Source organism: Mytilus edulis, chromosome 7 (assembly GCF_963676685.1).
Source record: "Mytilus edulis chromosome 7, xbMytEdul2.2, whole genome shotgun sequence".
Taxonomy (NCBI): domain Eukaryota; kingdom Metazoa; phylum Mollusca; class Bivalvia; order Mytilida; family Mytilidae; genus Mytilus; species Mytilus edulis.
The window spans coordinates 89,912,642-89,938,429 of NC_092350.1; the positions used below are offsets into that span (position 1 = coordinate 89,912,642).

A 25,788-nucleotide genomic window follows, 5' to 3' on the forward strand; every position below is an offset into this window, starting at 1 on the left:
GGATGTCATTTATCGCCATTCTTTGGCTTTTTGCCAATTGTTATTCTCTATCCTTGCAGTTCATTCTCTATGTTATACTTGTCTGTCAAATTTTTCTCTATTCATAATTTGTTGAGGTAAGTTTTCAGTAGATATGACCAACTTTTCTCTATTTATTATATATCAAGACGCTGTATAATGATTTTACAGTTAGTTTAACGATTGTTTTTATTTCGACATGTCTCAGTGAGTCTTCACAACGCGCACCAGGTGTACCTAATGTTTATTATTTTATATGTGAAGTCGCCAAACTTATATCTATATAACAAAAGCGGGTGGTGTAGGCATTTTCTGTATGTAAAAAGAAAAAAAAAAGAAATAAGAGCTGAAGATTGTCTTTTTAATATATTTTTACACAATATGCAATACACAATATACAGGGGCGGATCCAGGATTTCCAGTTAGGGGGGCGCAAATTCTGTAGGTTTTTTTAGGTTAAATTATTGAAATATTCTTCTAAAGGGGTGAAATGTAGATATCTCGAACTATTGTGTGTTAAAATTAGCGAGGAATTAAGAGGCTGTCCAAGTAATTACCAGGCAAATCCTATGATATGGGCGGTACAAGATAATTTTTTCCCCACTGAATTTTGGGTTCCATTGCAATGTTTATATCATACAAAGGATATATATGTCAAAGATATTTTTGAATCAACAGTGGATGGCTCAGAAAATGATTTTAAAGTTCACTAACAATGCAACAAAATTTTGTACAAACTGAAGAATTATCTCCCCTTTTCAATGAATTTTTAGTGCTTTCTGTGTATTGTTTTTTCTCTTTATTTGTTGCAGTTAATAAAAAACAAAATTTAACTTTGAGAAAGAATGAATTTGTGATATGAAATAGATGAAAAAAATTTGAAAACAAAAAATGTCATGTGCCATCCACTGCCTGGTTTTTCCATGGACACCCTCTTAAAGTTTCAAGCTGAAACCGCCTTAATCCACACCTGACAACAATCTACAGATAGACGGGGGGACAGACGGACACAAAGTGCGACGAGACAGATCACAATTGCTCACCTGACCAATATATTTTTCAAACGAAAAGTTCTACTTTTACCAGCGATTTTTAATTGTCCTTTCATACTATCTGTTTTTTTACTTTTTTGATTTTCGGAGGTCGTGCCAGACTGTACTGTGTTCGCCACAAACAACTAAAATTAGAATGAGATGCATTTACGCAGTTATATTTATTTTCTTGGAATCCCAAGCATACAGTAATACGATACAGAATGCGGCTAAATATTTAGGTTGCAAGTGAGAAATAAATATAGACACAGAGATACAAATTAATAAACTAAACTTTCGCTTGCAACAGTATTTCTATCTTTCATTACGGATATTATAAAAGAATCTCACCTGCCGACTGTTTTCTTGACCGTGTCATGATGAAATTGTGAAAGTGAGTAAGGGATGTTTTGGAACTTCGATTATCAAACAAATTGATTATAAAAACCGCAAACATTTGTTTTTACTTTAACTGCTAAAAACCTATTATATTTGTCATCAAACGCAGCTCCGCGTTTGACACCTTCCTTTGAAATTATTTATAGAACTTTAATAAAGCGTAGGTCAGTTGATTAGTAATCACGTTGATTCTGTTAAACTGACTGTTTTATATACTTTGAATGTTAAAAAAGATTTAATGGTCTCTTCTGATATTTTAATATGTTGAAGTCAACCCATGCTTTGCAAATTTTAGGGGGGGGGGGGGGCGCACGCCCGCCACGCCCCCGCCTAAATCTGCCCCTGATATAATATCAAATTTAATTGGCAAACAAATAAAATATAGCACAAGTGTTATAAACCAAACAACTCCAGGACAATAAAATTTTTAACATGTTTAAATATTTAGCATGTTAACTCATTTAACTATGGCACGAGAAAATCCTTGATAATGATAGATGTATTATACATAAATCCGTACATATTGTTTGATTACCTACATATATACTAATACAATACATGATGTACCTGGACGCAAAAAGTAAAATAACAAAAATGCCAAATGACTGTGAAAATAACTGTCATATTCCTGAGTTGGTGCACAACATTCAATTCAAAACGGAAAGACTCTTATAAAAGGTCAAAATCAAACAAACGATAGGTCAACTGCAATAATCCTGACTTGATACAGGCATTTCTTTATGACGAAAATAGTAGATTAAACCATACAATCTGACAAAAGTATTAAATAATACTATAGCCACTTTTCGATATTTAAAAAACATTTAATATAAATTCAACAATCTTGAACCAGCTAGGATTATAATTTAATACGCCAGATGCGCGTTTCGTCTACATAAGACTCATCAGTGACGCTCAGATTAAAATAGTTATAAAGACAAACAAGTACAAAGTTGAAAAGCATTGAGGACCCAAAATTTCCCAAAAAAGTTGTTCAAAATACGGCTGTTCCAGGTAAGTGGAAATATTCTTGTCCAAAGTCTATAGCGTGTAATTCAGTGATTGTCGTTGGTTGCCTTTGATTGTTTTAATTTTTCGTTTAATGTTTTGTACAACATAAGGATGTTTGTTTTCATTGAAGAAAGTATATAACACACCTATGTCCCTTGTCATTTTTGAATACATGAAACTGATTTTTGAACAAAACATTAACCAAAAAATAAATACAATCAAAGGCAACCAACGACTGAATTAATGATCTTTTTAATGAATGTTACTCTATAAATAAATAAGCTATATATTGCAAAAAACGCAATAACAAAAATTACGAACTACAAGATAAATTCTGACAAATTAAAACGTTTCAATGTTTAAACCAATAGAATACGTGTGCAAAAATTGATTGTCATATTGCTGTACACAACATCCAAGGTAAACACACTGTGTGTTTATTTAATCTAAGGTGACAGTAACACATTACAACATATAAAAAATGTTTTAAGTAAAAACTTATTAATAGGGTTACTATTCAATCTTTCTCTACTGGTTGATGTTCCAAAAGGAGATTATTACAGCCCTACAAAATAAAAAAGAGTAACAGTGCAAACTTTATATTGTCATAGAATTGTCTGCCTGACCCATAATTTGATATGGATACCGTTTTTAGCAATATCATAGTACTTTGCTTACAATATAATTCTGTATATTAAGACTATATCGTGTGCAACAGCATATGCTTTGCATAATATACCTATAGTCCAGTCAATCTAGCGTAAATTTGAACCTAACCCGAAAGTAATTGCAACAGAAGTTTTTTTAGTTTCAATCTTTAGCATTATACCCTAAATATACACGGAAAAAAGTCCCATAAAATCAAATTTGAGAGAGACTAAAAAAATCACCATTTAAAATTCCTATTGAGATTTGCATTGAAAAGGGAGATAACTCTTGCAAAAAAGGCAGAAATATCAATAAAAAATGATACAAAATTATTACTCTACTGCTTCTATTCATCAGAATGTATTAATTCTTGGTTTTTTTAGCGGTATTTAGAGTATAACTCTAAAGGTGTTTTCATATCAAGCTATAATCTAGATTTCGTAATTCATTAATTGACAACTTATTGAATTTTTTAACATGTCAAGGTAAAGAATCTCAAAATTTAATCAACATAATTAATCATGTATTCTTCTTTGTGTAGTTTAAAGTTTCTTTAGATAAGTAAGTTGCTGAAAAAATATAATATACAGGCATAAACAATACCATACTTTCACATTATTTTTTCTAAATGGTCATAAAGCTTCAAATTTGCAATTTCTTTAATGAAAAATGCATGAATAAAATAAAACTACCCAAAACACTTCGGTTTTGTACATTTCATGAGCAGAAGATTATATAATTTAGTCAAATACAAAAATTGTAACCCCATCACAGTATCATAGTTTACATAAATTTCAAGAAAAACTGACAAAAAAGGTTCATTCTTGCAAGGGTTATCTCCCTTTCCAATGTTAATTTCCATAGAAAATTAAAAATGCTGATTGTGAGTTTTCCTCAAGTTTTTTTTTATGGGACTTTTTTCTGTGTATATAAATGGCATTATGCTATAAATTAGAACTAAAACATTTTCTGTTGCAATTAGTTTGAGGTTAAATCTTAGATTGACTGGACTACTAGCAATTGTTTCTTTTATCGTTTAAATCATCAAATATTATATAAAAGAGATGAGAACATACCGCTAGGCAGTTAAAAAAAGATCGAAACAAAAACGAAAAGGCAAACAGCATTCACAAACATTCACTGCATAGACAACTGCAGACTGAACAACATGAATTCCTCAGCGTTTAATTATCTTCCGCCATCGTCAAATGATCCCGTCATTGTCAAAATTTATTTTCGTTTCTCTAGCTGCCTCCATTTTATTAGCAATTTTAATCATAAGCAATTGCATAACCCTTTAACCTTTTGTATCCTCCCTTTCCAATGTGTCATTAGGTTGTTGCCTATCTGATGTTAACAAATATTTCCTTTCATTCTTGATCTTCCTTCAAAATTGATTTGTACTCATAATAGACTAGTACATACTTATTTTTTTCTTCAATATTTCACCTTTTATTAACAGAAATTGCTATCCTACCGGAGCCTTTGAGAACAGTCGACATTTTACCTTTATTAGCAGGAACTACTTACCCTACCGAAGCATTTGAGAAAACTCCATTTTTAAATGTCAATCAACAGGAATTGATGTCTTCACCGTTGCACATGAGAACACTCCACATTATAGCAACAAGAAGTGTTTATCTTATTCTTATTTGTGTTACACTTGTGTCAAATTAAATACAGACAGGTGAAAAATAATGTCTATTCTGAAAATATATAACAAAAAGTATAACAAAAATACTAAACTCCATAGTGAATTGGCCTTTTCAGAATCTAAAGAATCATGGGTAATTTCATTGTTCGTACCCCAAAATGAAAATAACGTCACGTCATTGGTTAAATTTCCATTGTTTATGACATTTTTAACCAATCACGACGTTTTGGTTTACACTTTTGAAAATATTACCCAGGATGCATTAGATTCTGAAACGGCGAATTCAAAAAGGGGAAGTTCATAACAACTGACAAAATCAAAAGTGACCAATCAGATAAAAGATCCAGATATAATAAATGTGATATCACACTATATGTATATGCATTGTATTAACATAACCTCTTCCTACCTGTTCTTTACCAGTGTTATTGTCCTTGTTCAAAATGGCTGAAGTCCTGCAAGATAAACAAAAATTAAGTACGAGGATCGGAATCCAGGGGTCATAATTTCTGTACGCTTAAAGATTTTTTTTCAATTTTTGTATATCCTTTATTTTTTATGTCCATTTTCCATTATAATTTAAAAAATATCTCGTATTCGGTAAAATTCTGATGAAAAGGATTTTACTATTAAATTCATATGTTAATGTATCATTTCTTTATTTTATATAAACGTTGTTCATCTCTGTAACCAGAATTGTATTAAACCATTAATTTTATTTTCCACAATTGTTCTTGCACTTTATTATTTTGCACTCCATCATTCTCTATTCTCTATTTTTTGGTACTCATGTTTTCTCTTTTCATTATATTGTTTGCCATTATTCTCTGTAAACCCCATCCCGACCCTCATAGACCCGAATTTGTTTTCTCTGAATCGATTTATGACTTTTGAACAGCGGTTTATCACTGTTGCCTTTATATATCCAGCTGTCACTGGGGAAAAGTTCCATCTGAAAGATTTACCTCCTTGTGCAACATAATATAAAGCACATAACGCAGTTGTCTTTTAAAAAGCATGTACAACAACGAAAATTATAAAGCTATAAACCAATTTTATATATACGTCACAATGTGCAAAGTGCAAAAGACGAGATCAGCGTTCAGATGAATTTTTATGGTGCAATATCGTAATTATTATTCAAAAGCAACGTTTTGTTAACTTTGCATTAGATTTCAAAAATAGGCTTGACCTAAATAGAAATTATTTTGACTGCAACTATTCGTTTACATTTTCAGGCTACACATCGCTAGGTCATTACAATATGGAATAACGTAAGCCAAACTTCAATAAAGTATATGTAACTCCCGTGCTACTTTCAATAGCATCTCTATTTGTATATCGACTTACGATTAACATTATTGCCCCAAGCAGGACTGCTTTGATTTTTACATCGATATCTTGTGGAACTGTGTAAAATTAAAAAAAAAGAAACATTTATTGTATACATGTTGTTTTAAACGTGAACCAAATAATATAGGTTGATTACTTAATGTATTTATTTATTTAAGGTGGTACCTAACACAACAGGGAGATAACTCTGTAAAATCAGCTAAATGTTTTAATTACGTTGTGTTAAAAAGGGAATATTAAGCTTCTCAATGATCAAAATAAGTGTTTGTCAAACTGCAATATAACCAGTGTAATTTTCCTGATAAAACGGTTGGTTCAAATATTTTGAAATTTTTATGTTTTTGTTAAAGGGTCAAAGTAAATACTTTGTCAAAATTTTATGAAAATTAAACGAGCCAAATTAATTTTTTAAATTAGTGAAAGTGTTGGTTACCACCTTGAAAATGAAATGCACATTTATACCCCGAGGGGTTGAAGGCATTAAACAATACAATACCATTATAGTATACAAATCTCAAACTTAATGTTGAAAACATCATATATAGCAGAAGTAAAACAGAAATAGTGTGTATTTACTCTCCTTAAGGTGGTACCTAACACTACAGGGAGATAACTCTGTAAAATCAGATTAACGTTTTAATTACGTTGTGTTGTAAAGGGAATATTAAGCTTTTCAATGATCAAAACTGGTGTTGTCAAACTACTATATAACCAGTGTAATTTTTCTGACAAAACTGTTGGTTCAAAATTTTTGAAATCTTTATATTTCTGTTAAAGGGTCAAAGTAAATATACTTTATCAAAATTTTATGAAAATTAAACGAGCCAAATTTATTTTAGTGAATGTGTTGGGTATCACCTTAATCATGCAGTGACTAAAAAGTAAAATATCAAAAATACCGAACTTCGAAGATAATTCTATAAAACAGAAAGTCCTTTCTCAAATGGCAACATTTAAAGCCCAAACACATCAAACGAATGGATAACAACTGTCCTAATATTGACTTAGTATGGCCATTTTCTAATGTAGATAATGGTGGGAAAAACCTGATTTTATAGCTCTCACGTGTGTGACAGTTGCATGAAATTCCTTCATGCTGACAACGATATGTCTTCAACTCTACCAATCGGAAAGCCTCGGGTAAATCCGACACTCTTCTTGATAAAGGTACGAAATCGACCGAGTTGTCACGAATTAAACTCTCCACAAGAGAACAAATGATACAGTAATTAATAACTTTAGGTCACCGTAGACCTTCAAAAAGGAGCAAATCCCATACCGCATAGTCAGCTATTATAAAGGCCCCCAAATGACAAATGTGAATCTATCGGCTTAATTTATGTACAAAAAATGAACGAAAAACAAATATGTAGTATATCAATATACGACAACCACTGAATTACAAGCTCCTCACTTGGGACAGCCACAAACATACAGTATGTTAGAGGGTCCTATTTTGTGGCGATATTAACTATCTCAAAACGTACAAAATACACACATCAAAAAACTACAGGTCTCTTTAGACTTACAATTTGATAAAAAAAATCATCAATATTTTCTTCATAACCACATGACTGTACGTATATGAATAAAGTGCATTACTGATATAAGACATCAATCTTACAACAAAATATAAGATTAAGGAGGTAGACCTAGGTTAAGGGAAATAACTCTTAAAATCATCAGTACGTTTGTGTCAACCATTTTCAAAAACATATTCTAAGTTTCTAGGTTACATAGATTATTTTCAATCTGTTTCAAGTAAATGCTTAAAATACATTGATGAACTTGACTTTTACAAACGCTTGACTGATTTAAAGAGTTATCTCCCTGAACCAAGGTCTACCCCCTTAAATTAGTTGTGAATAGATGCAAAGAACTAATAAGATGCATACTTACACTTTGAACCGAACGTATCAGCATCACCGAAATAATTTTCGATACCAAGATTTTTGCTGATTACCCCTACTTCCTCTGTATCGTCTGCTGACACTATCTGTAAGAAAATACGTTTCTTGATGTGCGTAACTATATCGGAAATATATATAAGGGAACTACCATTTGATTTTTATGTGGGGCTAGGATGAAATTAGAGAGAAAAGGCAGGACAGGAGTTTTGAGTAAGATAAGCAGGATGAGACACTTTGCAAAACAAAGGCAGGATGACAATGTCTGTGAAATGTCAGGATAAAATAAAACATAAGGCAGGACAAGATTTTTCAATTTCAACCAACGGTCTAAACTATATAAAATGAGATACGCGAAACACTTATGAACCCCATCAACAAACGAAAACTACTGAAGATCTGATTCCTGACTCAGGACAGGTGCAAACAAATTCAGCAGGTTTAAACGTTTTAATAGGTACCAACCTATGGAAAGCCAACGGGGTCAAAATTCTTAATTTGTAACTTGTCAATTCGTAACTTGTAACTGTGCAATTTCTTAATTGTTAATTCGTAAATTGTTTCTTTGTAACTTGTTACTGTGAAATTCATAATGCCTAATTCGTAAATTGTTAATTTGTAACTTGCACCTTTGTAGTTTCAACATCTTAATCGGTAAATTGTTAGTTTGTAACTTGTTACTGTACAATTTCATAATGCTTCATTCGTAAATTGTCGATTTGTAACTTGTATCGTGTATCAAAATTCAACATTCTTCATTTGTTAATTGTCAATTTGTAACTTGTAGATTTTAAAATTCTTTATTGGTAAATTGTCTTTTTGTATATTGATGTTTTGTAACTTGTAACATGTGACTTGTCGATTCGTGAATTGTCGATGTGTGAAATGTCGAAGTGTTAAATGTCATTGTTGTATTATGATAACGATCATTATGACGACAGATGGCGCTCGGCTTCTTCTTCTGTGTATAAGCCTCCTGTAAGTAGGAGCATCTCCATATGGAATATATACCAAAGGAGTTTAAATCAATTATGTACAGCGTTTACATATAAAAGATAACAAATAGATAAATACATTGTTTGTTTTATATGGCATGTATAAAAGGGACTCGGTTTTATATTGAGGTAACCTCGTATAAACATGTTTGCTTACTGTACTGGTTTAATGAGGTGTGTCACTTGTCGCTGCAACGGGCTTCCTTATCAACTTCGCAAATATATTACTGTCACTTGGCAAGAAATTTCTACTGAATATTTAACCAGGTCAAAACAAGACTAAAAACATGAAATATAAGACGGTGCTGGAAAAATACTAATATTGTCCTGGGCCCGCAAATTTTGGACTCGATGTATAATGCCAGAAATTGTTTGACAACCATCATTCATTAATATTATAATCTCAATATTAAAATTTCAGAAAAGAATGTAATTATCTAATGATATGTTTTAATACAAGAAACAAATGGACGAACAGTCTTTATTTATTTGGCTCCTGAGTAATGAACATAAATCAGGAATCTGATGTACAGTAGTTGTCGTTTGTTTATGTTATTTATTCGTGTTTCTCGTTTCTTGTTTTTTATATAGATTAGACTGTTGGTTTTCCCGTTTTAATGGTTTAACAATAGTAATTTTGGGACCCTTTATATCTTGTTGCTCGGTGTGAGCCAAGGCTCCGTGTTGAAGGCCGTATCTTGACCTATAATGGGTTACTTTTATAAATTGTTTTTTGGATGGAGAGTTGTCTCATTGGCGCTCATACCAAATCTTCCTATATCTATAAAAAAAATGTTTAATGATATCATATAAGTACTTTGCAAAAATTGAATGAAAAATTATTTTAAATGAGTCACTTAGTTAATATATACTATATATCAAAACTGTGTTGAATATGCACTATTTTGTAATAAAATCTAAAGGAACCAGAAAACTAATCGAGGCCCTAACATTTGAGATATTGTCAACCAGAATGCGAGAAAACCGCATATATTTTAATGGTCAGGTCAATAATGGGATATCATATCTTCAATAGTATGGGACCAGTTGACATCTACAATCATCAATAAGCTTGAAAGAATACAGCGACAACCTGTGAGATTTATAACAGGAGAGTACAAATCCAGAGAAGTTGGTTGCGTCTTAAACACGCTCACCAAACTGAAACTACAAGACATACACTCAAGACATACAGAAGTCAGAAGCTAATATTTCTGTACTAGGTGGTGGCAGTGCTATAGAACCAGAGAATTTAAAAAAAAAAGCTCGTCCTAAAAGAACACTAATTTGCTATCAAGTGCCCGATTTAACAATTATCAGTCAAGAAATGTTGAGAACAAACATGCAGATAAAAAACTACACGAAGTGTTTTGAGATCTCAACGAGTAAAATACAACAATATTCTAACTAATTTTTCGTAAAAACAGTATTCGAATAGAACCACATTGAAGAAGCGTAGTGCGTACACCGAGCGTTGGCAGCCGTTCAGAAACTACTCTCGTGCATCGTCAATACATCGACGGCGCTCTCTCTACCGTTGTATTAAAGCCGGTATTTGTATCCACATCATTCTCCTACAGATACAGATCTAAAATGATCATGGTACAAGATCGAAATATACTAGGAGGTGTCCCCTCTATATATGTTTTAATGACCATGATAGTTAAACTATGAAACTGTTTATGTTTTACTACACGCGTCACCTACATAAATTTGAGAATGGAGATGGGGAATGTGTCAAAGCTGGCCCCATAACAAATATGTATACTATGTTGTACTGTTATACCACTGTCCCAGGTTAGGGGGAGGGTTGGGATCCCGCTAACATGTTTAACCCCGCCACATTATTTATGTATGTGCCTGTCCCAAGTCAGGAGCCTGTATATTCAGTGGTTGTCGTTTGTTTATGTGTTACATATTTGTTTTTCGTTCATTTTTTTTACATAAATAAGGCCGTTAGTTTTCTCGTTTAAAGTGTTTTACATTGTCTTATCGGGGCCTTTTGTAGCTGACTATGCGGTATGGTTGTTCATTGTTGAAGGCCGTACGGTGACCTATAGTTGTTAATGTCTGTGTCATTTTGGTCTTTTGTGGATAGTTGTCTCATTGGCAATCATACCACATCTTCTTTTTTATAGTTCAGTCATACCGGACGTAACACTGAACTCCGAATTATACAAAAAATTAAAAATCATACAAGACTAACAAAGGCCAGTGTTTTTTTGAAATCTCAAACCCCTCTTCCTAATACTCCCACTTTTAAGCAAATTGACCCCCTCTCCCTCTGACTTGTCAGAGAAAAGATCTTGCCATATCGCCATTTGCATGAAAGAGGCAATTATCTCTTATATGCTTACACTAATGTTTTGAACCGTCCGTCTGTCTGCCCGTCCGTCCGTACGTCAGTCCATCGGTCCTGTTTCTTGTCATCGCAACTCCTCTCAAACCACACAACAGAATTTCGTGATAATAAGGACATACTAAGTAGATTTGCATATCGACAAGAAATTACAATTCACTGATTTTTTTTCTAGAAGTTACGCCCCTTTGAACTTATGTGCTTTGATATACCTCTCCAAGTTTATCGTCGCAACTCCTCTGAAACCACACCACAGAATTTCATGAAACCTTGCAGATAATAAGGACATACTATGTAGATGTACATATCGGAAATTATGATTCTTTTTTTTTTTCTTATACAACTTTTTTTTTCTTACAGTTATTTTCTTTCTCCAGTGACAGTGTGGGGACGTGGGGCATGTGAGCGCGCTCACTAAGGTTCTTTAATTTTATTTCTCCACGAAAATATTTTCACATGATTTGGGGTTTGGCCAAAGAAGTATGTATTTGGTCATTTTTAGAGTAAAATCATAGCATGGGATCCTGGCTGACTGCTCGACAGAAGAGCCAGGCGGAATACAACCTGGTTTGTCAATAGGATATTAGGATTATATTGTTACGAATTTATTGCAAATGATTTTTTATTTTATATTTGACATGCAAATTTAAACAAAAAAAGGGAAATTGATTAACATCGTGAATCATTTCAATTAATTAACGATTGACGACAGTAAGGTTGCGGGGCTATTAGGAGGTTTGGCACCAGGTGGGGTTCCTATCGGGAGTACGGGGCATTAAGCAGCTTTTGAGATCGAGGGACTCGTGAATATCTTGGTCTTTTTGGTTGAATATTTTTATTGTAGGAAATCTGGTAGCGCCAATTTTTAAGCTTCTTGACCAGAAAAATTCAGTAGGCATATATAATACATAAAATTGAGAATGAAAATGGGGAATGTGTCAAAGAGACAACAACCCGACCATATAACCGACAACAGCAGAATAGAATATATATGTCAGCCCTTTCCTGTCAGAATAAAATGGTCCGATAATAGCATTTTATGATTAATAACAATCGTTTATTACTAGTACCTGGGGTTTTCAGTAATGATGTAGCCTTTTAAAGCCGACTATATGGTATTAGGTTTTGTCATTGATGAAGGCCGTAGGTTGCCTATAGTTGCTTACATCGACTTTATTTGTACTTTGCGTTGGTGGATAATTGTCTCATTGGCAATCATACGGTTTATAACCACATCTTCTTATGTATATACCGGAATAATCCAGTCGTAATATTCCACTGAACAACGACTAGTTCATTAACCCCGTAATTAGGAGAGATCAATTACGTTGAGGGACTGAACTAGTCGGTATGTTTTTTTTATATAGTTTCTGTTCTCGAAAGAAAGTCCACGTCAGTAAACAAAATAAAACTGGGATCCTGTAAACATGCAATTTTTGTTTTGCTTTTTTTAGACGCATTTGCTGTAATTAATGGATTAAAATTACTTAGGTATATATTCCACATGGACAATGATGGAGGTACTCCGACTTACAGGAGGATTATACACAGAAGAAGAAGCCGAGCGCCATCTGTCGTCATAATGATCGTTAGCATAATACAACAATGACATTTAACACTTCGACATTTCACACATCGACAATTCACGAATCGACAAGTCACATGTTACAAGTTACAAAACATCAATATACAAAAAGACAATTTACCAATAAAGAATTTTAAAATCTACAAGTTACAAATTGACAATTAACAAATGAAGAATGTTGAATTTTGATACACGATACAAGTAACAAATCGACAATTTACGAATGAAGCATTATGAAATTGCACAGTTACAAGTAACAAACTGACAATTTACCGATTAAGAATGTTGAAACTACAAAGGTGCAAGTTACAAATTGACAATTTACGAATTAATCATTATGAATTTCACAGTAACAGGTTACAAATTAACAATCTACGAATTAACACTTTAGAAATTACACAGTTACAAGTTACGAATTGACAAGTTACGAATTAAGAATTTTGACCCCGTTGGCTTTCCATACCAACCATCAGAAATACCAATTGAAATGGTTGAGTAGGAACTTCTCCCTCTTCACAATGTTTCAATGTTTAGAATATATGAATATTCAAGACACAAAAAGTTAAAAACTGCCAAACGCCTGTTTAAATACGCTCTTTTTTAATACATTGTACCATTATGTTAAAATAGAAAGAAATGCAGCGTATTCGTCAATGACAACAAATTTAACCGTTGCAAAATAAAGGTTAAAGGTCAATATAGAGATCTTTACCAAACACATAAAAAGCAAAAAAAGAGGATAACCTTAAAAACAGGTCTGTTCTGATCTTTATAGAATTACCAGTTAAGGGAGCTATCATTTGATTTTTATGGGAGGGGGGGGGGGGGGGACTAGGATGAAATTTGAAAAAAATAGGCAGGACAGGAGTTTTGAGTAAAAATAAAAGGCAGGATGAGACACTTGCAATTTAGGTAAAAAAAAGTCAGGATAAACTAAAAAAAAAAATGGCAGGACCGAACAGAGTGAAAAATAAAAAGGCAGGACAGAGATTACAGCTAAAAAAAAAAATGCAGGACAAACATTTTCATCCTAGCCCCCCCCCCCCCCATAAAAATCAAATGGTAGCTCCCTAAAAGAGAGAAAAAACTTTCATAGCCATATATAAGGGTCTGGATTGGATTTTCAGAATTGAGAATGATGGGACATATTTGCGACATTTGCAAAAAACTGAACCCCCAAAAACAGGCACTGCAAAAAATAGGGCGAACAAGGAAAACTGAATGGCCTTAACAAATGATGGACCCTTCTCCAGACCCTAACATGCCACATGTAGAGTAGGATCTGCTTACCCTTCCGGAGCATCTAATATCACCTCTAGTTTTTGGTGGGGTTCGTGTTGCTTATTCTTATGTTTTATATGTTTTGTGATGTCAACTATTGTTTGTCTATTTGTCTATTTCGTTTTTAGCCATGGCGTTGTCAGTTTATTTTCGATTTATGAGTTTGAATGTCCCTCTGGTATCCTTCGTCCCTTTTCAATTATATTCTGGCTAAAGAATTGAAAATAGTTATCAAGCACAGGAGGAATTAATGTAAAAGTGTATATACCGGAAATATAACTCTATTGCAGGGACAGTCACATACACAGCAAGGTCCAGTAATATTACCGGAAATCTAAATCTATTGCAAGGACAGTCACATACACAGCAAGGTCCAGTAATCTTACCGGAAATCTAACTCTATTGCAGGGACAGTCACATACACAGCAAGGTCCTGTAATCTTACCGGAAATCTAACTCTATTGCAGGGACAGTCACATACACAGCAAGGTCCTGTAATCTTACCGGAAATCTAACTCTATTGCAGGGACAGTCACATACACAGCAAGGTCCAGTAATCTTACCGGAAATCTAACTCTATTACAGGGACAGTCACATACACAGCAAGGTCCAGTAATCTTACCGGAAATCTAACTCTATTGCAGGGACAGTCACATACACAGCATGGTCCAGTCATCTTACCGGAAATCTAACTCTATTGCAGGGACAGTCACATACACAGCAAGGTCTACTAATCTTACCGGAAATCTAACTCTATTGTAGGGACAGTCACATACACAGCAAGGTTCACTAATCTTACCGGAAATCTAATTCTATTGCAGGGACAGTCACATACACAGCAAGGTCCAGTAATCTTACCGGAAATCTAACTTTATTGCAGGGACAGTCACATACACAGCAAGGTCCAGTAATCTTACCGGAAATCTAAATCTATTGCAGGGACAGTCACATACACAGCAAGGTCCAGTAATCTTAACGGAAATCTAACTCAATTGAAGGGACAGTCACATACACAGCAAGGTCCAGTAATCTTACCGGAAATCTAACTCTATTATAGGGACAGTCATATACACAGCAAGGACCAGTAATCTTACCGGAAATCGAACTCTATTGCAGGGACAGTCACATACACAGCAAGGTCCAGTAATCTTACCGGAAATCTAACTCTATTGCAGGGACAGTCACATACACAGCAAGGACCAGTAATCTTACCGGAAATCTAACTCTATTGCAGGGACAGTCACATACACAGCAAGGTCCAGTAATCTTACCGGAAATCTAACTCTATTGCAGGGACAGTCACATATACAGCAAGGACCAGTAATCTTACCGGAAATCTAACTCTATTGCAGGGACAGTCACATACACAGCAAGGTCCAGTAATCTTATAAACGATGGTATCTTCTGCATCTCTGACTGAATAGCAAGGTCCAGATTTGTCAAACCTGAAAAGAAACAATTTTTTTCCCGATAGAAATTAAATCGTTAGTTATTTTTTTAAAGTTTTCGTCACCAAAATATAGAAGGAGTTTCCATTTGTTTTTAATTCATATCAAATAATTATATGAATCCCATTCTACCTGTTGCATTCATTCGTAATGATTTCTCGTTCTTGTTGTAAAGGATCAACAAACGAAAACAAATGAACTACAGGATCCTGACTTGAGGCAGGCACATATATATACAGGTTGTGGCGAGGTTAAATATGTTAGCGGGATCCAAACCCTCTCTCTCTTACCTAGATGCTCATTGTTCACTTTTTATTTGAAGTGTGATTTCTTTATTTGGCATTTTTAACTTTTTTGGGTTTGAGCGTCACTGATGAGACTTTCGTAGACGAAACGTGCGTCTGGCGTAAATATAACATTTAATCCTGGTATCTAGGATGAGTTTATTCTAAAATAATTACGTGATATCAACTATGAGAGGGACATCTCTGGCTGCGAGAGACCGAGATAACAATGTTATCCGAGGCATAGATTACCTTAGCCGTATTTGACACAACTTTTTGGAATTTCGGATCCTCAATCAATGCTCTTCAACTTTGAACTTGTTTGCCTTTATAAATATTTTGATATGAGCGTCACTGATGAGTCTTATGTAGACGAAACGCGCGTCTGGCGTACTAAATTATAATCCTGGTACCTTTGATAACTATTATGATGGTGAATGAGTACTTACTCCTGTCGAACGTATCCAATTACTTCCCCGACTGGTGCCTCTACGGTCAGTACTTGACGAAGACTTTCATAATAACCACAGCAACATCCAGCGCAACATATGAATTCCCTAGAGAAACGCATAACTTCCTTTAAAAGAAAGCAGAAATAAATAAGTTTAACCTGCTATATATAAGAACTAGTTTACCTCAGGAGCATGAAAAAGTTGATTTTCAGGGTTGAAAGCCTAATACATATTTATATATAAATCCTGTCGAACGTATCCAATTACTTCCCCGACTGGTGCCTCTACGGTCAGTACTTGACGAAGACTTTCACAATAACCACAGCAACATCCAGCGTTATATATTGTTCATAATGCAAAGTAATCTTTAAAACTACCAATGACTTCTACGTTAATCTTTGGTTCTTGGATGTATTGATGTATAAAAATGTAATTTGAAAGCCATAATAACGAAATAACTTAGTGATATGCAGATTTTATTCAATACCCCTTTGTTCAAATGCTGTATTATATTGAAACATTTAGACATTTGGAACAGCTTTTGCTTAACCTACCGGGGCATTTTAAGTTTTTGGTGAGGTTCGTATTGCACACTCAGATTTTAGTTTTCTATGTTGTGTTTTGTGTACTGTTGCTTGTACATGTTTCATTCGTCTCAACTCGGCCGATTCCGTACCCTCAAGTAGCGGATTCTACCGAGGATTGCCGAATGGTACATGTTTGTCTTTTCTAAGCTATAACGTTGTCAGTTTATTTTCGACTTATGAGTTTGAATGTCCCTTTAGTATCTTTCGCCGCTCTTTTACACAATTAGCAATATACATTTTTTTAAATGAGGTCTCATTTTATAACTGAACGTACTCTTTCAGTTTTAACCAGTATTTGTTAAAAGAACAAGTGTGCTTCAGTTATGTACACCTTGTATACCTTCAGTGTGCACAAAGGGTGACAACTTTAAACTTTTGATACATTGTTACTTAGATGGAGAGTTGTCACATTGACACTCTTTCCGCATCATTCCTCTTATATCAGTTTCTTTTTGTCTCGTATCCATGTGAAAACGTTTTTCCTGGAAATACATCTCCTACTTTATTCAGAATTGAAAGAACCAATCGGCAATCATCGGGTGAATCATTATTCTCCGTCAATCTTAGATGAAGAAACGGAATCGGCCGAGTTGTGACGGACGCACCCTAACGAATCGACAATCCTCGAGTGAATCCGCTATTCTCCGTCAATCTTAGATGAAGGTACGGAATCTGCCGGGTTGTGACGAATTGGGAAAGAATGTGCTCTATATACTTACCTGAGATGTATTGTCAATTACACGAAGATTGAATCCTCGATCTGGTCCTTGTAGTTGTCTATTCCATTTATCTGACTCTAACAATATAAAATTTTATGGCATAGATCTATACTCTAAAAAAAAAGTGACTTTTTAATAGAGGTATACTACTATTGCCTTTATTCATATCCGATAAAAACATGTATCCCTATTCAAAAATACAAATTATCACACGTTGACAAGTTGGTCAAATAAAAAAAAATCTATGTGTCCCCAGTTTATTGCATAAACGAAGTCGATCCGAAACACCTGCTTATTTATAAATGCCACCAGCTGAGCGGAGTAGACATAGCTATCAATTTTCAAATCGCAACGCAGTTCCATGAGAAGCGGTGTCTATACATAGAGCTATGAAATAACAAATTTCGTCTCGAATAGTCAAATTTGTTTTGAAAACACGGTCATATTTTGTCAAAATCCTTCAGATGAATCTAACAGTTAACCTGCCACATTCTTTATGTATGTGCCTGTCCCAAGTCAGGAGCATGTAAATCAGTGGTTTTCGTTTGTTTATGCGTTACCTATTTGTTTTTAGTTCATTTTTTGTACATAAATTTGGCCGTTAGTTTTCTCGTTTACATTAGTCGTTTCATGGCCTTTTATGGCTGACTATGCGGTATGGGCTTTGCTCATTATTGAATGCCGTACGGTGACCTATAGTTGTTAATTTTGTTTCAGTTGGTCTATGGTGTAGAGTTGTTTCATTGGCAATCAAATCACATCTTTTTATATATATACTAACAGTAAGATGTGCAACAAATAAAGGCAACAGTAGTAAACCGCTGTTCGAAACTCATAAACCTTATAATAACGTCTCCTCGTTAAGCAATAATAGGTGAAACATTAACGGCATGTTATCTACGTTTGATAAACTAGTATCGATGGTAATTTGCTTAATTGTCACTTTTCCCAAAACACGTGCAGAATTTATATTTGTTTCCAATTATAAATAATTGTCATGAGTAAAGTTTTATCCTGTATTACACATACCACGCATTTGATATAACATTGCATTGCATAGAACTTAAGATAATTAAATGTACATATGACTGGAAGTTAACCTATAAAATTTTTATTCCTGTTTACAAGCTTTAGTAACCATATAACCTTAAGTTTCCAAAATATTTTATTGAGAAACACCAAATAAAAAAAGAACGGTGCTTTGAAACACCAAAGATATATTGTTATGACTCAGAAATATGTTTCTGCAATAAAATGCGGGTTGAACTTCCTACAACTGTCAAAGTCAGGGGAATAATTTTGTTCGACCCTTTTTCTTATGAACCCGAATTTGGCGTACAATGAATTGGTGGTCATACAACCTACCAGTCTTTCTGCTGTTGATCGAGTTTGGTAAATTCAAAGATTTTAATCATCAGTTAAAAATCTATGTTACATGTTAGGGAAAGGGTCTAAAAGTCACAAACATATTTAATCCGCCAAACTCCCAAAACCAGAAATCTGTAGTCCAGGAGGTGCCGTTGATTGCCTTCTGTCTTAATAGTTTCCTTTTGATAGTATTGATCATCTGCATCTAAAATCTGGCTGTTAATAATATTGTCCCGTTAGAATTGTTTCGCGGGAGTTTTGTGTAGAGTTCCAGTTCTATAGAATATATATAAATACTTCTAAGATTATGATATTTGTCCACTCAAAACAGATTTAAGCCGTGGTTTATCAAAAATTGATATTGGTTACAACTGATTGAAAAAGTACATTTATATATCAAGAATTAGAACTATAATACAGACATTAGGTTACCTTCAGACACAAAGTAAACTTGTTCGCTTTGTTTGTTTAGTATTTTGTACTTGTTTGCTTTTTCCCACATTGCTGCAATAGAAAACATCTTTAGTCGAAATAATCGAACCCACCATGTATTGAGACAAATTAGTAACATGTTTTAACTTGTAAAGAATCGTAGCAAGATGTCACCATTGGTTCGGAGTTTGGTCCCAAACATGTATGAAATTGTTGGTGTTAAGGGACAACATCAAAAGTTCAATGAAGGATAAAAAACTTAATTCACATAGTTTTTTCACTGACCCCCCCCCCTTCCCAACCCCCTCTTAACTTAATTTGGGAAAAATTGATTGACCCATATAGATATATGTAAATATCAATGTCGGATAACCAAATCTTGCAGCCGTTCACCCCCCCCTCCTCCCCTACCCCACCCCCATCCCCAAACTATTTGAATTAAGTTTTTTTTTTTTTTATCTTACATTGATCTTTTGATGTCGTCCCTAAGTCAACAGGAATCAATGACTCACTTCATCTTCAATGGAACAGTTATATAAATATCATTTATAAAGCAATCACGCTTTGCTCACAAGGATCTGCAAACTCTAGGTTACATTTGCTGTTCTTATAAATTTTATATCAGCTGCTGCAGACATGTATCATTTAAACAAAATCCGAGTATTCCGAAAGGTCTTAAAAACAGAGATCTCGTGGAATGGGTCGTTATCAGATTCTTGTAGGCGAAGCTTGGACTGGGGAGTGAATTTGTAGTATACAGCGTTTTCAGGAAATACAATTTAAAGTCGAAATATAAATAAGATGTGGTCGGATAAATCTCCATGGAGACAACTCTCCACAAGAGACCAAATGACACAGAAATTAACAAATGTAGGTCACCGTACGGCCTTCAACGATGAGTAAAATCTATACCGCATAATCAGCTGTAGATAGATAGATGTAGATAGATACTTTATTCTCTAAAATCTAAATACAAGTTTACAGAGAAACATACAATTTCAATACAAATATACAATAGTTATAAAGGCCCCCAAATGACAAATAAAAAAGGCATGACCGAATAGAGTGAAAAATAAATAGGCAGGACTAAGATTTCAACTTAAAAAAATCCAACACAATATTTTTTACTCCCTTATGTAAAAAAATAATAAATGAAAAACAAATATGTTTCACAGTAAATAACGACAACCATTGAAATACAGGCTCCTGAAATTTATATTTTTTTGAAATATTCTTATTTATTTGTCTTACTTTCCATCATGTCAATATGTTGTTTGACGAACACTTGATCCAGAGATGTAAGGTACTGCAGTCCGGGGGAGTACACCAGGAATGGTCGGCTTTTCTTCTACCCATACTTGTTTCTTTACAATCTGACCAAAAGCTTTTTAAAAAATAAAGAAGTTGTGTGCGTTCAATATGATTAATTACTTAAATGTAAGAAAAATATGCTTTAACATTTAAGGAATGACTGTAATATTTTTTCTGTCTATGAAGAATTTCGAAATAACATAAAAAATTTGGTGCACACTGAATAACGCGCGTAGCGGGTTATTTAACAGTGTGCATCACATTTTTAAAGTTATTTCGAATAGACAGACAAAATATTACAGTCATTTCTTATAATTTAATTCTAAATTCCAATTTAAACCGTATACAGAAAACCTTGAAAAAACGTTGATGACGTCACGGTCACATGACTAAATTATGTCTATGATCTGATAACAAAATAACGTCAGCCAATCAGAACACGCGTTACATCCAAAATTAAATTATTAGAATATCAAGAGGAAATCTCGAACTATAAAACAAATTGTCAAACCATAGCGTAAAACAACAACGTTCTGTTCCCTTTTTTCTAAATACCTTTAGGAATCCTCGTGTTGTATCAGATTAATAATTAATTAGGTGACCTAATTTGCAGAATATCTACATTATTTAATTGACAAATTATTTCATTTGCTGTTGTCCTTAAATGAGTCTTTGGTGGCCGTACATATGGTGCAGGTTGTCTACCCACGGAATTAAAACTATTTTTTACCCATGCGGCTGAAACCCGTAAGCCCAGGTGCGTTTTCCAATATATAGGCACTGTAATGTTTATTGGTTGTTAAGGTAACAAACAAGAAGAATCTTGTTTTATATATGCATATTTCATGTAGAAGGAAGCGTTGTGTAGATTTAGATGTTTGGCGGGAGAGTCAATGGTTGGTCCATTTGTATGGGGGTGTTTCAGAGGTACTCTTGTGTTCGGTATCGGGAACATTTAGAGAACACCCCTATTCATTAAATAGTGAATTCGCCCTAGAGTATATATTATTAAGTGGGTGAGGAATATAATTCGGGTTCTGTCGATGTTCTTACAGAAGAAGACTGGCTTACAATAGTGAGTACGCTACATAGCTGTAAGATTGATAGGAGGACAACTTGTACTGGGAACAACTTGTACTGGGTACAAGTTGGTCTAACATTGAAAGTTGGTAGAGCAGACTGTCTCACTCGGAGAACAGACTGCAATAGTCCACATTAGTTGTTAGTGACACACTGTCCCACCGGAGGTCAAGTTGTTCCAGCCCACACTGTATGTTAGTTACAGACTGTCTTACTAGGAAGACAAGTTGTTCCAGCCCACACTGTCTGTTAGTTACCGACTGTCCTACTAGGAGGACAAGTTGTTCCAGTCCGCACTGTCTGGTAGTAACGTACTGTACCCGCCGCACTGTCGTATAGGACAGATTGTTCTATTAGAACAGGCTGTGTTATAATAGTAATTATATTTGTGTATATATAATTGATTTTATTGTTCATTGTTACTTTGTATCGGCAAGGAGCTACTGTATATATTTTGGTTCATTGTGAATAATATAGATAGTTATAGTTTTCGGTATTGACGTATTGTTTGTGGACAACTTGGATCCAAGTATTTACTGGAACGTTCGTTTAAGATATAAACGCCTGGTTACACGTTACATATTTGGTGGCTAGCGGTTGGGATTCAAGTTGTCTATCAAATATTATTTGATTGATTGATCGTCATTTAATTTATTGTCAGTTCACATCAATGTTTACTTTAAAGATTAAAGTGAATCAACCGTGAGACATAGTTGTAAGTCACGGCTGAGTTGTAACACGAGTGTATTATTTAATAAAAATTGATTCATTTTGATTACACCGTACTGTAATAAATATGTCAAATATTGACGATCAGATTGCTGAACTAAGTAGACAAATACAGTCTCTTAGCGAAAGCACAATACAACATGGACAAGGTTTTATATCTTCTACACCTAGAGGTCAGGGTGTACGTCCAAAAGTTGTTGAAAGCAAAGAACTTGATTCAGGCGTAGTGACGACAGGGCCGTCTCTATCAACACCTGTAGGATTAGCCGTGGGTGGTACACTACCTTTGCCAGATAGGGATATCATAACAAATCCTCAGGTAATTAATAGAAAATACATAGGGCAAGACAAAATTCAAAATGTGAGTCCTAAGCAGGAATCAATAAAAAATCAAAGCACTGCTCATACTGTAAGCTCTGGATCAAATGATGTTAAAATCAAACCTTCAAAATATGATGGCCTTACACCTTGGATGGATTATTTATCACACTTTGAGATGTGTGCCCTTGTTAATATGTGGTCTGAACATCAAAAAGGTTTGTACTTGGCCGTGTCGCTGATTGGACAGGCCCAAGCAGTTCTTGGTGATTTACCAAAGGAAAACGAGGCTAAGACTATATTTCCGGGTACAACTATTGCACAGATGTGTGAAATCAGCCACGTAGCAAAATCTTTGCCCTCTCAGAATGATGGACAAAATAAAAAGGGGTTGAGGTCAGATTTGCATGATCTTCTGAACAGAACATCTGACAAATTATCAAGGTCAGAAAAACAGAAGGTAAAAAGTTTAGTGCAAGAATATGAAAGTCTGTTTGCTGAAACAGATTCAGACCTAGGTAAAACTAATTTAGTTAAACATGAAATAGAAACTGGTAATGCTAGGCCTTTCAAAGAACCTCCTCGCCGCACACCTTTTCATTTATCAAAAGTTGTTAATGACAATATAGATAAAATGTTAGAAAATAAGGTTATTGAGCCTTCACACAGCCCATGGGCTGCAGGTATAGTTTTGGTTAAGAAAAAGGATGACACGTACCGTTTTTGTGTGGATTAAAGGAAACTGAATAGCGTGACTATAGTTTTGGTTAAGAAAAAGGATGACACGTACCGTTTTTGTGTGGATTAAAGGAAACTGAATAGCGTGACTATCAATAAAGACGCATATCCACTGCCTAGAATAGATGAATCACTTGACCATCTTGCAGGCAACAGCTGGTTTAGTACTCTTGACTGTTGTTCTGGATATTGGTAAGTTGAACTGGCTGAGAAAGATAAACATAAGACGGCATTTGCGACTAGAAAAGGGTTTTTTCAGTTCAAGGTAATGCCGTTTGGGTTGTGCTGTGCTGCACAAACGTTTGAGCGTTTAATGGAAACTGTTCTGGCAGGGCTCCAATGGGAAGTATGTCTAGTATATCTAGATGACATTATTGTTTTTGGCAAGACATTAGACGATATGTTGGTTAATTTAAGGACAGTTTTTGACAGATTAAAATCAGCAGGCTTAAAGCTAAAGGCTAAAAAGTGTAACTTGTGTGTTACCATGGTTCGTTATTTAGGGCATATAATTTCAGAAGAGGGGATAGCCACTGATCCTGAGAAAATAAAAGTTGTACAAAATTGGCCTGTCCCAACAAACCCTACTGAAGTTCGTTCATTTTTAGGTCTGTGCAGCTATTATAGAAAGTTCATCAAAAACTTTGCCTCAATTGCTAAATGTCTGCATGTTTTGACTGAAAAAGGCAAAAGGTTTGAATGGATATCTGATTGTCAGCATGCATTTGATCTACTTAAAATAAAGTTGACAAACGCCCCAATATTAACACATCCTGATTTTAATAAAGAGTTCATCTTAGATACAGATGCTAGTAATGTAGCATTAGGGGGTGTCTTATCACAACGTCATGAAGACGGTACGGAAAAGGTTATAGCATATGCCAGTCGCTCAATGTCTAAATCCGAGCGTAGATATTGCGTGACTCGCAAAGAGTTGCTAGCTGTGGTATACTTTGTGAAGTATTTTAAACCATATTTATATGGGAGGAAATTTACGATCAGAACGGATCATAGCTCACTTCGGTGGTTGTTGAATTTCAAAAATCCAGAAGGCCAAGTAGCTAGATGGATTGAGACATTGAGTGCTTATGATATGCACATTCAACACCGACCAGGTACCCAACACAGAAATGCTGACGCACTGAGTCGTATTCCCTGTAAACAATGTGGGTATACGTTAGACTGGCAGTCAAAAACGAGCAGTGATTGTCACAAGACTGAAGAAAGTCAGGTTAAAATAGTAACTAGTCAGATGCCTGACCATGATACAGATTGGACGTTGACAGATAAACAATCAAACGACCCAGACCTTAAGTTAGTTAAGCAGTGGCTGACAGATGGTCAAAGGCCACAATACAATGAGGTTTCTGGTAAAGGTTTCTTTATAAGGTCATTATGGAGTCAGTTTAATAGTTTAGAACTTCAAGATGATTTGGTATTCAGACATTTTTATGACAATGAACGGAAAGTTGTGAAATTGCAAGCTGTAATTCCACTGTCTGAACGAAAACAAGTTTTACACTTCTGTCATGATGCAAAGTATGCAGGTCACTTAGGTATGCGTAAGACTTTAGAGAAAATACGTCAGTCTTACTATTGGCCAGGTTTGCAAGCTGACGTTAGAGCATATGTCGCTGGTTGCGATAAGTGTGCTATGAGGAAAACCCCAACGAAAAAGAAACGTGCTCCAATGGCCATAGTAGAGACAAGTAGTCCTATGGAAAGGTTAGCTACTGATATTCTTGGGGAACTTCCGGAAACCGAAAATGGCAATCGGTATATCTTAGTTGTTTCGGACTACTATACTAAATGGACAGAATCATTCCCTATGCCCAATATGGAAGCAAGTACTGTTGTCAAAATTATTGTAGAGGAGGTAATAGCTCGATTCGGTGTCCCGTCATGGATTCACTCTGACCAGGGACGACAATATGAAAGTAGGTTGTTTCAAGAGGTCTGTAAAGTTCTTGATATCAAGAAAACCAGGACTACACCATATCATCCTCAATCGGATGGTATGGTAGAAAGATTCAACAAGACATTAGCGACAATGCTTAGTGCATATGTCCAAGAACATCAAA

General features: G+C 34.7%; 1 protein-coding gene across 2 annotated transcripts in view; it reads right to left on the reverse strand.

Annotated features, from left to right (window-relative positions):
- Positions 1-2,217: 2,217 nt before the first annotated feature.
- LOC139482444 (phospholipid scramblase 1-like) overlaps positions 2,218-25,788 on the reverse strand; it is a 29,808-nt gene continuing 6,237 nt past the window's right edge. Inside the window, exons 3-11 of one of the 2 annotated variants that reach the window (XM_071266340.1) lie at positions 20,783-20,915; positions 19,532-19,603; positions 17,732-17,808; positions 16,423-16,550; positions 15,572-15,686; positions 8,014-8,110; positions 6,112-6,170; positions 5,171-5,216; positions 2,218-3,024 (exon numbers count right to left, since the gene is read on the reverse strand). In XM_071266340.1, the coding sequence (XP_071122441.1) occupies positions 5,187-5,216; positions 6,112-6,170; positions 8,014-8,110; positions 15,572-15,686; positions 16,423-16,550; positions 17,732-17,808; positions 19,532-19,603; positions 20,783-20,792 (588 nt within the window). In that variant the 5' untranslated portion in view covers positions 20,793-20,915 and the 3' untranslated portion in view covers positions 2,218-3,024; positions 5,171-5,186. Of the gene's footprint in view, positions 3,025-5,170; positions 5,217-6,111; positions 6,171-8,009; positions 8,111-15,571; positions 15,687-16,422; positions 16,551-17,731; positions 17,809-19,531; positions 19,604-20,782; positions 20,916-25,788 lie in introns of both variants that reach the window. The other variant, XM_071266341.1, reaches the window with a different exon arrangement.